The 14,259-nt window shown below is 42.9% G+C and overlaps 1 protein-coding gene across 3 annotated transcripts in view; it reads right to left on the reverse strand.

Moving 5' to 3' along the window:
* Positions 1 to 14,259, reverse strand: part of carmil3 (capping protein regulator and myosin 1 linker 3) — an 87,830-nt gene that overhangs the window by 71,925 nt on the left and 1,646 nt on the right. For all 3 annotated transcript variants that reach the window (XM_071491927.1, XM_071491926.1, XM_071491925.1), the window contains exon 2: positions 11,599 to 11,693. In XM_071491927.1, coding sequence (XP_071348028.1) covers positions 11,599 to 11,693 — 95 coding nt within the window. The remainder of the gene's footprint in view (positions 1 to 11,598; positions 11,694 to 14,259) is intronic.

Consider the following 14,259-nt stretch of genomic DNA (forward strand, 5'->3'; position numbering starts at 1 on the left):
TCGGTTTTTCTATTCTTTTTCTGCTCTGTCGCTTTCAATTCCTCAAGGCCTCTCTGTGCTGAATGGCTAATGGCGCCCTGCTGAGTGGCGGTGAGAGGAAGAAAGAAAATGAAACATACAAAGAGAGAGAGAGGGAGAGAGATAGAAGTAGAGGCAGCGATAGAAGGACGGAGACACCAGATTCCCCTCCGGATAATAAAGTCTTCAGATTCCCCCTCCAACTATACTTCACCAACCCCCGGCAAAACCGGCCTCGCAGATCAGCCCTGTGTCTTAACTATGCAGACATCCATAACAGACTCCCGCAGAGAAGAGACCGAGGAGAGGGAGAGGAATGAAAACAAGAGACTAAAAAGGAGGAGACATAATGATACCCCCACCAAGAAAAAAAAAAGTCCTCACTAAGCTGGTGGAAGGACCCTTTCGCAGGACATTGTTAGTCCAATCACCACTCCTTGACAAGTTTGAAAACTCTGTTATATAAATCCAGAAAGGAGTGGGGCGAGCGTTATGGGACCTTGAGGCAAAAGAGGGAAGGGGGAAAAAAAAAAGAGAAGTGAGCAATATATACAGTGAGAAAATGAAAGACACAAGCTTCCTCTCCCTTCAAAAGCCTTGCAACCTGACAGAAGGCCTCATCGTGTAAACAGAGGCATCAATAATGCAGGCTCTCTGACGGGTGCCGATTTGATCCTCGGATGCTGAATACGGCCCATTGCGTAGGGTTTCTCCTCTCCTGATATATCATTTACAGCCCATTGAGGTATCATTAGAGACAATCAATACTCCAGTTATTTTTTGTCTCCTTGGTTTGGTGACGTGCACTGGTGAAGGGAGAAATCTAAGGGTTTGAGACATTGCAACAGTGCCCCCCCTTTCAAACGTTAAATGCTCCCTTCACTACAACCTCCCTGTGCCTAGTTATCCCCCTGATCAAGAAGCTGTAAAAGCTGTTAGCACACTTCTCATCTTCTCAGCCGTTTCAACATTTATTTTGTGATCTAGCCAAACTGCAGGCTGTTACCTCATAAACCGGTGTCTGACATTGTGCCAAATATGTTTTTTGTTGACGTGTCCTGGAAAACCTGGAAAACAGTTTAGCAGTTTTCCGGTCATGGAAAATAACAGGAAAAATAAAATGTCCTGAAAAATATTGTGTTGTTCTGGAAAATGATTTCAACAGTCTCCTATTTTAGGGCAAAGTTATGATCAGGGTCATGTTGACATTCAAATGTTAGGCTAGTTTATGGATGACAGTATTTCGAATAGACTGCTGTTTTGTTTGGCAGTGCTGTGAACGCAGCACAAAGCCACATCACATGGCTGAAATTCTGAAGAATGAACTTGTGGAATAATGTGTTAGCCTGTAGCTAAAGGTTTAAGGTTTGTGATTCAACTGTGGTGGAGTTTTCAAGTTTCCAAATGTGTGTTGGATGAGAGTTGGATAATAATAAATGGGAAGCCAGGGTCAATACAGCGAATGGGAGCCCAACTGCATGTTAGTCAAACACTGGCTCAATACTCACCAACGGCACTTTTTACTTTGCTACTGTCTTTGTTAGCATCAGTTCAAACCCAGTGCTGTGTTGTTCACCATAATATGATATGAAATGTTTAACTGTTGAAGCTGGAACTCACAGTGGGTGTGATTAACCTTGTTAATTAATTTCATAATAATTAAGCATATAAGAGATTATTTCATCGATAAGTATGACTAAGTATAAAGCACAGTTATTTTAATCAGACTTCCACAGATAGGAACATATTGGTCTATGGCATGATTCCTGTCTGTCATATGACCTAGATTATCACTGAAAATGTCCTGGAAAAGTCCTGGAAAATGATCTCTAGAAAAGAGTGGGTCTTTTGATGTTTAGATAGAGTTTAGATAGACTTCTTGCTATTCTCAGACCAACAGAGTGATATTGATAGTGATCATGTAGCATTAGCCTGTGCAGGTCATTCTCCAGTCCACTATGTTGTAGCCTGAGAGCAGTGAAGTACTATCTGATGACTGACACTAGCAAACAGTGAAAATTAGTCAGAATCCTACAATTATACTGAAAGTGAACCACATCAGTATTTTCATCACTTTAACCGTAATTTCAGGACATTTTGAGCTGAGCAGCAGCACAATGTCCTTTTATAATCTTCAACTTTAATTTTCACTTGTCTTACTAAATATTAAATATTTGTTATTATTACCATAATTTAATGATTTAATTCCCAATCTGTGGGCGAAGCTATTGCAAGAGGGCCAACAAATTGTTTGAACAACGATATAATTTTTGTGAAAAATTTTAATTATAAAAATGTAAATTATGTATTTAAATGTTTTAAAACAAAATGATCTTTAAAAATGTTTCATAACATTCATTTCATTGCTGACTACCACTGTGGAAACTGGAGCTTCCCACATGTTTCCCCAGTTCAGTCCTGAATGTTCACTCATTATCATTAACATGAATTGTGGTCTGAAGATGCACTATTTGGCCTCCATATTGTTACGGGGTCAAATGTGGGCCGCCAACGTTTTTGAGATTTTCAAGTGGGCCATGAGTTATAAAAGGTTGTGAACCTCTGGATGAAATGAAAAAGCAATTTTAACCATCATAGTAAAAGAGCTATTATCATTAAATATGGCCTACAGTAAACTTTGTAGATACAGATGAACTTCACTTTGCCCACTTCAAGTAAAATACTGATGAAATATTTGTCAGTGGCAAAGTTAAGTCCTGATGAAAGGAGAGTAACTTCTCGCCATCTTTCATTTTAATTTTCAATTAAATGTGTTAAATAATCTCTAATATCAGTATCATCACTCAGTGGGTGTACAGTTTTCACAGTACTGTTTATCCTCTCTCTTGGATGGAGCTGTGACGCCCTAGAAAAGTAGTGCCCCTGCCAGACAGTCCTGACTCAAACACTGCAGATGAATGAACTGTCTGAACTGAGTAACACATCCAATGTTTTTAAATCAAGAAAATTCTCTCTGAAGCATCAAGGCATGAGGATAAATTATCCCGCTATTAACATTAACTGGCACAAACAGCCGGACTAACCAGACTTTTGTCCCCTAATGTGTAACCCATTCCTCCACGGATCTATCGAAAATCCTGAAATCCACTCAAAGAATCGTTCTCTGCCCAGGAAATCCTCCGAGATGAGACGGTCGACCTTTCTCACCTGGTCAGCCAAAGACACGGCAGGTGACATTTCACAAAGCGAGGAAGTGGCAAAAGAGAGCGAACGGGTAGACGAAGATGATGGGACTGGGGAGGGTGGGGGTGCGTAGGGGTACAGAGGTGCCCTTGCTGTGATGGCACAGTGTCAGAAGCACTAGTTCAAAGAGCCAGCAAGCCAGCCGGGCCCTGAAGCAGGGTGCGCGGGTAGGGAGGGCGTGTGTGTCATAGAGAGGAGAGTGCGCGTATAGTACACGCGCAAAAACAACAAATGTATCTCTTTTCAGGAAGTGTGTGTTTGCATGCATACGCAGCCCGAGAGGGCAGAGGGCGGGGGCTTATATTAATCATAAGCTGTCAGGCTCTGGGTCTGGCACTTCAAACGAGACGGTGCAAATCAAAGTGTGTCTCTGGGTCTTGTGTGTATGCGTGTGTGTTGCAGCGTAGCCTCCTAGGGAACAAGCTGAGGATCAGTGCCAGATTTGGCCACCCGTGGTATTTCTGGCTCGTCCACAAGGGCATTTTAAAACACACACACGCACCCTCCCCACACACACACACACCATATACACAGTGTAAAATCAGAAACATTCCCATACAGACATTTACATAAGTCCAACATCCCAGCGCAGCACACACACCCCGTTTTAACTCTCATGCACGTATAATGATGCACAATAGCTTGCTAAGCTGGCTTTGGACTTCACTCGCCTGTCTCTCTCCTCTCTCTCTCTCTCCCTGTCTCACACACACACACACACACACACACACACACACAGAGTCAGCCATCATTCAAGTGAACTCAGCATCACAAGAACACAACCCTGCCATCAGTTCATCTGTCATTTTACGTGTGTGTGTGTATGTGTGTGTATGTGTAGAAGGGAAAGGGGGGGGGTTTGAAAGCACAGATGCCCCAGGTCCTGCTTTATAAGTGGACTATAGAGTGGTTGAAAGAGAGTGAGGGAGAGATGGAGCTGCATGAGAGGAAAAGAAATCCAAAGCTCAAAAAACAAATCTTGTTCCAGATTCTCACATAAAATCCAACCATTCCAACGCAAATCAAAGAGATGGCAAGCAAGCACTCTGAAACCCAAAGGACTTCTTGAAAACAGAAAAAAAAGACAGGAAAAACAGAGGGATAACAGGAAGGGGTTGCAGGGTTGTGCTAGAGATGGGAGTAAGAAATGAGTGTGGAGGAATAAGGGCAGAGTGGCAGGGATTGGGTGAATGGGCTGAGAGGAAGAAAGGGGGAGGAGAGAAAAGACAAGAGACAAAAAGAGGCAAGCAGCTAGTGTGGGAGAGGCCAAATGGGTGAGAAAAAAAAGAGGGAGAGAGAGAGGAGGGATGAGAAAGAGAGAAAGGAAATGAAAAGGATGGAGAGATAAGACAGAGGCAGAGATACTCTGAGAGGCCTTAAAACACTCAAACTTCCTCTCTCCTTCTCATGGGGGAGGGGGGGCAGAAGGGTCAGCAGTCACACTTCATAGACTCTTCGCCATAGGCTACCAACATGTGTTATGATAATCAAAAGAAAGCACAGTCCTAATTACAGCGCAGAGCTCTCACCACGCACCATCAGATGGTAAATCCCAGCTACTTGCAGAGAGAACGACTCCACGCCGAGCGTCTCGGAGGAAAGAGCCATGAGAAGAATAGTGCAGATGATGCAGGGGACCATTACGCAAGCATATTACACACTAAAAAAAAATGGTAGTGCTGTTGAGAGACTAAAAGAATGCAGGGCTCTTGCCGCTAGCACGGGTTGTCTCAGCGTTATTGCTTTGTGCACGGCTTTCTTTCACGGTCCAGTGCACAGTCGGAGCCTCTCTGCAACAAAGTGTCATCTGAGCCGGAAGCAGGGCCCAGTTCTACCATTTGAAATGCACGAGTTGATTATGTAATTCAACGAGTGTCGCTTGCGTTTGATTCTGTTTACCCAGCGCGCACAATTTTTGTAGCTTTTTGTAGCAGTCTACAACACAAAGACGAGTGAATCTAGACGGGGACCTTGGTGTGGAAGTCACCACCATTCTTCCTCTGCAAATCGTTTCTGTCTGGCTTCATTGAACAGTCTTGATAAAGTCATAAATGCCACAAAAAAAAAAAAGCCTTTGGAAATTTTTGCTGTCTGTTCTGGGCCACATTTATTTCTCAGCAGTGAGCCGTGTGGCTCCCTGCACAAGTTTTAAGATGTTCAGTCACATTCTCTGGGAGCTGTCAACAGGGATTCAGGGAAATGTAGCAAATCAGTAACTGAATTAGATTAGGGCAGATGAGGGAAGGAGGATTTAACAGACAAGTTAATTCAATTAATTGTGAATTCAGTGGTCACAAATTGATTAAGATTAATATTGTAAGAAAACCAAAAGTGAGGGAGGCCTTAAGTGTCGATGAAATCTGTCTTCAAGCTTGCTCAACTGCAGTAACAGATCTAACAAGGAAACACCCTCGAACCACTGGGCTGTAAAAGTGGGCATTTACTTGCACACCATGTTTTAAGTTGGTCCTTAAACATCTGCTCAGTTATTCCCAAACTTTTTAGCATGTCACCCCTTAAAAATGCTGCAATGTAAATTTGGTTTCCCATGTTGTGTATGCCCCCGCCCTCGCCCAGTGTCAGCAGGGATTGGCTCCAGCTCCCCTGCGACCTGGTTGGATAAGTGGTACAGATAATGGATTGATGGATGGATGGATGTTGTGTATGCCATCAAGCTCCACTGTCCTTTTTCCTTGAAGAGGCAGGATGATCCAACTTCAATTCAAGTTTACTTTACGTCACCAGGATAATCTACTCATTATCAATACTGTTTCAGAGGGAGTCCTGGGCACATGCATCCAGTAACTCAGAAGACAAAAGCAAATAGAGCAAGTCTGAAAAGACTTTTTTAATCGTTGATTATCTCCCCAGGCTTGAGATTTGCGACTGCTATGATTTGTAACAATAACAGTTTGAAAGGTTTTGTTGATGCACTTCCCTAAAATTGAAGCACAGGAGAGACTGAAACTAGAATTACCATCTCACGGTTGTAAGCCTCCACCACATCCACCTCCTACATTTCCCATAATACAACCAAGAAAATGTCTTCATTAGACCACCTCTGCCTGGTAAATGCCCATGTCTTTCAAACTGTACGTCTCTGTTTGGAAAGCTCGCTCCACAGCCACAGGCGACATCATACAACCTCTTTAATGTCAGTGGTCTAACGTCAGAGTCTTAGTTTTACCACCAGGGAATTACCTCAGTGTCTGGACAAACCAGTTAAGCAGAAGTCAATGGTTCAGTTTACACTGAACGGAGCACCGAGGAACAGAAGCAACCCCAAGAGTGATAAAAATTCAATAATTAAAAAGACAGAGAGAGAGAGAGAGAGGATTGAAAACACTAATTCATGCAGATGAAGTTATAAAAAAAACCCCAAGGAGTAAAGGAAACGTAGCAGCTTGAAAACAAAAAGGTAGAAAAGAAAAGAAACAACAGCAACTAAATTAAAACAACTAGCAAAGACAACCCAGTTCAAAGAAAATGAGATGTACGTGGTGGGATTCAGGGCACGAGGAAAGAAGGAACCTCAGAGAAACATACCGATGAACTACAAACATCCTGAAACCAATAAGCTTTGCACAACTTTTATTTACTTATATTCATTTAGTCACAAGATGCTCAGTTATCCAGTACATGCATCCACATTTGGCGACGGTATCAACTGCCAGCTGCTACACATTTTAAGTCAAATCAATTGCATTTAGCACAAAGACAGGAGGCTGCACAGCCAGTCGATTCTTTGAAGACCGGGACAATCTCCAGTGAGGAAAGAAGCAGCAGTCGTGGTATTATAACAATCAGAATGACTCGAAGATCACAATCATAAGAGATATACTAGGTTAGGTTACTTTATTTGTACCTGTAGTTAAATTTGGTTTGCAGTAAAAAAGAGTCATTAATCTCACACTTACACTATTAACAAAGCACAGGCAACACAGTGTGCCCAAGGTTAATTAATAAATTAATTAAACACTGCTCCTGTGCAGTGTTACGACAACTTATTCATGTAAGTGATGGCTGCTGGAACAAAGCTCTCTTTATACCATTTTGTTCTGCAGTTTGAGACTATGAAGAAGCTGAAATTCACTGTTCAAAAGGGTGTGAGTCATCATTTACTTAAAGTTTAATATTAAATAAATAAAGACTTAGATGCATGAATTATTTTATGCGGAACAAAGTAACTTAAAAAAGTGCCTGCAGACCATTATGGGTGTAAAGATCCTGAAACTGAGAGTGAAACCGTGATACAGACGTCCATGGACGAACTGGCGACTGATCAGACGAACCACTATACCCCAACACCCCACTGCCACTGCTGCAGGTGCAGCCTGCTGAGCTCTCATTACTTTAGTAATGGAGCAAAACTCATTTTCATTTCACAATTATTTTGGTCATCCCCTGCAAGAAAAAAATAAATAAAATTAAATAAAAAAGAAAAAAACACTACACCACCACTGACCATAAATCTTCATTATATTTTACTTCCACCAACTTTCTGAACATCATCTCTGCTGTAACCACCCTCCAAACCAGCACATCCACTACACACACAACCAAAACCTACTTTTTAAATGCAGAGCACTAACTTGACCTCAAACATTAGTCCCACTGGAGTTTCCTGAGCGGGACCTCCACGCAACTGCAGAAACTAAGTGGAAATAAGTACGGTTGTGCTCAGGACTGTCAAACAGTGGCCGTCTCAGCCAGTAATAGAGCCATCATTAGGTGGGAGCGAGGGAACCGCAGAGTCAACAGAGGAGAAAACAGGGCGACTGATCAGGATAAATAAGTGGCGGAAGAACCAAATCGGCAACTGGGGCATCAAACCACAGCAGAGATTTCCTTTCTCCCTCTCCCCCGTCACTCCTTCCTCCATTCCCTTTCCTCTAGTGGGATGCCCACCCCTCTTCTTCCATCACACCCACTCACTCCTCCCCCTCTGTGTCTCTCTCTCCCCCCTCTCTGCCTTTGAAGATGCTTTGTTTTCTGAGTTGCCTCTAATCTTCAAATAGAGTGATCTAATAATGGCTGTAAGAGTGTGTACGCGGGCAAGTTTTGATGCAGTGAACCATGTGTCTCTGTGTAGATGCCTCCTGCACATGTCAAACTGTACGCACGAGTGTGTGTGTGTGTGTGTGTGTGTGTGTGTGCGCACACCCAGTGAAACATGCATTTTGATGCTCTCCAACACATTGCCCTGGGTGCTGTTTGGATGTCATGCTGAGCCCTCCCTGAGTCTGTCAGAGATGGGTGGAGGCAGACAACCCTGTGTGTGTGTGTGTGTGTGTGTGTGTGTGTGTGTGTGTGTGTGTGTGTGTGTGTGTGTGTGTGTGTGTGTGTGTGTGTGTATGTGTGTGTGTGTTGCAGTATGATGGCTGGTACAGTCACCACACACAGACAGCTAGATACCAGCAGTCTCCGCAGGGAAAAGAGGGGTACAAAGAAAGAGCGAGATGTAGAACAAAGACTCTCGTGGATAGAACAGTAAAGACACACTTGATGTAAAACCTCTTCTTTCCGCGACCTAAACAAATCAGAGGAATTGAGATGAAAGCTATGACCCTGTACAGATTTGACCCACTAAAGCTACTGCAGCCTTGAGGGGGGGCAGATCCACATGAAAGGGAGGATAAAGGTAAGAGAAGGCCTTGCCTAAGCCTTCAGGCTTAGAAAAATGATTTTCGAGTCTAAACTTCAGCTCCATATTAGAAAGCAATCCCAGATCACTGTACTTTCTTTAAAGGACCATCTATGACATTTGCAGGCATGAAAAAATGAGGGGTGAGAAAAAGTTAGTGAACCCTGAGGAATTATCTACGTCTATGTAGAAATTTGTCCAAAAGAAAATGGTCAAATTTATATATTATATTATTATACAAGCTATTTAACTAATAACACACAAATCATTGTATTGTGCTTGTCCATACCAAGCGGCAACCTCCAGGCTGAAAAATGAAGCCAACACAGAAGTGTTAATAACTGCAGTTCTTCGAATGACCACCTGAGGCTTGAGACTAGAGTGAGTCAGTCCCCATAGACTCTCATGTTAAAATGTCCAACTTTACAGCAGAAATTAACATGTTTACAGCCCGGTACAAAAAACAGTTTTGGTCTCTGCAGCTAATTTCCTCCTTCATGACAGCTGTACAGGGTGAATTTGATATATAACTCAACCATTTCAATTTTATTAAGGCTCAAAGTTGTGCATAATTGAGGGTGTGTCACATTGAGTGAGAAGTGCGAGAGCTGGCTGTACTGAAGTCCGGGCTCCACACAAACCCCACATCTTTGCGTTTTTGGATTAGCTGGGTGGAGTCAGGCGCTGCCAAGATGGCGATGGAGGATCAGCCCACTCTGAGCTTCAAAACCGCTCTTCAGAACCCTGCGGGGGACGTCACGGAGGCGACATCCATCTTTGTGCATAGTCTATGGTCCATACTGAACACGTCCTTCACAGTGCAGGCTGGAAAAAGTACATGAAATTCCTCAACTAATGAGATGAACAAAAGCTAACTGATTCAGGAGTTCAAACCTGGAGTGCAGGCAATGAAACCAGATTGGAGGTGTGGGTTAGAGCTAGTTTGGTCTTAAAAAAAGAAAACATCTGCTGATGTTAAAGACGCCTCACAAAAAAGATCTCAGAAGACTTATTATCCATAATTGTTGATTTGCATAAAGCTGAAAGGGTTCAAAAGTGATTTCAAAGAGTGTAATATTCATCAGTCCACAGTCAGACAAAAGTGTTTGTAAATTTGTTCCGTGGCTACTCTCCCTGGAAGTGGGCGTCCAGCGGGGACGGCTCTAAGTCTGAGTCTGAGTGATATGAGCTTAGAGACGCTGTGTTTGTCCACATTTGTGATATTAGATGAAGATCAGATTGTATTTTATGTCCAATCATTGCAGAAAACCAGGTAATTCAAAAAAGATTCACACACTTTTTCTTGCCACTTTGTTTTGTGCGTAACACCAAGAGAGAGTGAAACAAACAGTCTATTTACAAACTCATCTGTTCACCCTTCATACATCCAAACAAATTTATCCATTAGAGTGAAAAGATTGCCTTTTAGAGGGGGAGACCTTGACAACGAGCTAGAATGAATGCCTATATCCATCTCTCCCTCTGCCTGCCCCCCCCCCTTTCCTTTGAAAGAATTTGGAGCAGTTGCTGCAGCAGCAGCAGCCAAGGCCCATTTGGATAGTAAAAAACTCTTGTAAGGCAGAGGCCTAATTGAATTGCTTCTGATGGAAAGAGGAGCTCAATACCCTTTTACAGGTTTGAGTAAAGATGGAGGGAAGAGCGAAGGGCAGAAAGGGGAGAGACGGAGGAAAAGCGAGAGGCGAGTGGCGAGGTGGTGGTGGTGGGAGGAGGAGGAGGAGAAGGGTGGTGATGGGGAGGAGAATAATCGAGATGGACAGATAAGGAGGGAGGGAGGGAGAGAGGAAACAAAGAGAGGAGATGACAAAAAGAGAGGGGAGGGGAGGCGATGATGGGAGATAGATGGAGGAGGGGGAGGAGTTGGGGAGAGAAAGAACAGCAGAGATGGAAAACTGAGTGAAGTGCAGATTAATAGTTTTGATTCGCTTATCAGCTCGTCCTCTTTGTTGTTTCCAGGGGAGGAAATGAGCTCGCTCTCGTGCATAGCAACTGATCAGTCACTAATGTGGCTGACTAATTGACAATTTCTCAATAGCAGCAGCGGCCTTGGCTCGCACATGCTCCTTGAACACATCACAGGCTGCCCACACACCCTCTGGCATGCACGCACACGCACACACGCGCACACACACACACACACACACACACACACACACACACACACACACACACACACACACACACACACACACACACACACACACACACACACTGGGGTTTCTTCAGAAAGAAAAAAACAAAACAATGGATGCCTCTGCTGTATGTACCCCATGTCAGGCTTGCTTGCTTACACACACACACACACACACACACACACACACACACACACACAGATCTCTTGCCTGTGGCATTAAGGCCATCCTGCCACATCTAATAAACTCTGAGGATGGACTCAGTAGGCCATGGCACGGTGTCCACTTCACTCTGCTTAGGCAGCATCTGTCTTAAGCCTGATTTTCAACGCATCTGTTGTGTCTCAGGATGTGTAATCTGTAACTTCTTACAGCTCTTTCAATATGTCGCAATTAACTTCCAATGATTTCCATTTCGCCTGCAACGAGCCACTGTCGCTCTGTTCCGTATCCGACACTTCAACCACTGAAGACACTCCCTGTAACCACAAGTATCTCCCTCAGGTGACCTGGTGTGACAGCAGAGTGATGGTGGGCGGGTGGGGGGTGGGGGTGCGGAGTGAGGGTGTTGGCGTCTCTCACCAGAATCCTGTCCTCGGATTTGCCGCTCCTGGTGTCCTGCTTGACGGCTCGCACAAACTTAAGGGCTTGCTTGTCCAGAACCTTCCTGATGCTCTCTGGCGATGAAGAGCAGAAAAAAAAAAGAGAGAGAATGAAACAGGAGCGCTAATTACATCATGAAAACATAACCGAAAGAAAAACGCTGCCCTGCTGCACTCAGAGACACAGTGAAAAGCTTTTAAGGGGGAAATCTATTAATCCAAATGTACAGCTTGGTGACAAATGACAGGAAAAACCGGAGTAAATAAGTGGAGAAATGTAAGGTTTGGACTACTTTTCTTTCTTTTGTTTATACCTCACTGCATGGATCCAAATGGGTCCTCCTTGTGTAAGGTAACATCAAGAAATTACTGTTCATGAAATAACATTAGCTCAGTACAAAAACTGAGCAGAAAATAATGTGGCAAAGCTGTTTAAGTGACTAGAGTGAAAGGTAACTGTGAGCAAATACTGCTAAAGAAGACAATGTTGTGCACAGTGGTTGCTATGGTGCTTAAAACTCTATCGACAGCTCAATGCAACAGAATATAAGTGGAACCAGTGGACACTATGACAATAGTGACTAATGTGGATCAGGATGACACCTCATGCCCTAATCAAGGTGAGAGTCAGCACCGAGAGCGATCCAGCGTGTCTGACTGGAGCATCTGTAAGAAACATAACAAATACAGACTGAACATTTGAAATTTAGGATACACCGTTTCAAACTTTTCTTCCCAGATACCAAAATAACTCAAATAACTCAACTCTTTATCATTTCTGACACACAATACTTGTACAACACCTCTGTTTTCCCTCAGTTTAAAAGCTGCATACCGCACTATGTCGAACTCATGGGAATCCTTCGTATGTAAGGTGACATGAGGCAAAGGATTTTGGAGTCAGAAGATTGCTGTGACAGCAAAAGCAATGAATTTCATAATGACACTAACAGACACATTGAATACACTTAATAGAGTCAGCACCAGAGCAGTGTATCAGACAGCACCATCATTAAAACATACGGGCCTTGACGTTTATTTTTAACCTTGAAAACAGAAGTCAATGAAACAATCTTCACTCAAGGCTTTTTTGCTTGTTTTTTTCTGGACCTTTCAACTAAATCTTCATCAGCAGGTAGAAGTTTGCTCAAGGTCGAGAGTGAACTGTGAAACTCGACGTGGACAATGAGCCCTGATCATCATGATGGAAAGTATTATAATATTTAAGAAGAATGAATTTTATTATTCATATTCATATATCTGTAGAGCACTTTTCTAAAAGCAAGTTAAAAAGAAAATCAAGTTGCCGAAAGCTTCAAGCTGCAAAATAATGATATAACAATTCAACAAAAACAATTCCAGTGGCGTAAAGATAAATGATTAAAATGGGATTTAAAACTGAAATAAGAGACAAAGGAAATATAAAAATAAAATCAAAAACAAATGAAATCGTAATGGATATTTAAAGAAGTTAAGTCTAAACATCTGCTGTTTGATCATTTAGTAACATGACAGCTTCACAAAATTCACCATGTGCTACTATCGAAGTAGAGCTGAAACAAATAGCTTGGTTAATTGGTTAATGTCAAATTAATCTGCAACTGTTTAATCATTTAAGTCACTTTTTAAAGCAAAAATGTAAAAACTTCACTTGCAGATGTAAAGATTTGCTTGTTTTTTTTTTATAGCCTACATAATAACATAATAGGTTTGGGTTTTTGACAGATGATCAGACAAAACAAACTTCTTCAGGACATCACTGTGGACTCAGTTTTTCTTCCACTGACATTTTATTTAAAGAAAAAACAATTCAACAGGTCAGTGAACGCAACTGCTCGTTGCAGACCCAGTCAAAAGTGAGTAAGTGGACCTTGAGTTGAGATTGTTTTGTCACACACGGACAGTGGTCATCCCTCCAGTAGAGCTCCAGACCCACAAACAAGGACGACTGTGGTGAACCAAAAACCTTAATAAGACACTTCACACTGGGTTCGCTTTATATTTGTCACCCACGTGCACACTGAACTATCACAGTGAGTGTCATTAGTAAAGTAAGCTGGACATGAGAGCATTAGGACTTGGATTGAGGACACCGGCAGGGGACACTTTTTGGACGTGCTCCTGTGGAAGTGAATCAGTAACTCTGTTATGTTTGAGATCCTCCATCACTTTTTGTTCTGTCTGAATGTGGCTGCGAAACAGAAACTGCTCCCAAATCCCTGTAATGTCACCACCATGCTGTCATCATGTCTCGGGAGAGAGACTGGTGGATTATTCCTTTAAAGTCAGAGGGGTGAAGCTTCACAGAGACAGCTACAAAGACGCAAACACAAACACGAGGACAGGAAGACACACACACACACACACACACACACACAACCTCTAGCTGAAGAGGATTCATAACTGGGCTATTTTTAGCCCCAGAGAAAGAAAAAAAAAAAAAGCAGCCCAGCTCATCTCAATGGAGCCAAACACAAGATCAAGAGCTGCAGTCTTCAGGGGCCTCTACTCCACCACACCAGGCGACCCTGCTGCAGCACACTGAACCGCACCACAGGCCTCCTCCACAGCAACCCAACTGCTGCTCACAAACACAGTGTCAACCTATATATCTCCAGAAAACGCACACATATGCCTGCGA

Source organism: Trachinotus anak, unplaced genomic scaffold, assembly GCF_046630095.1.
Source record: "Trachinotus anak isolate AG129_WGS33_773 ecotype Australia unplaced genomic scaffold, CSIRO_AGI_Tana_v1 ptg000012l, whole genome shotgun sequence".
Classification (NCBI taxonomy): domain Eukaryota; kingdom Metazoa; phylum Chordata; class Actinopteri; order Carangiformes; family Carangidae; genus Trachinotus; species Trachinotus anak.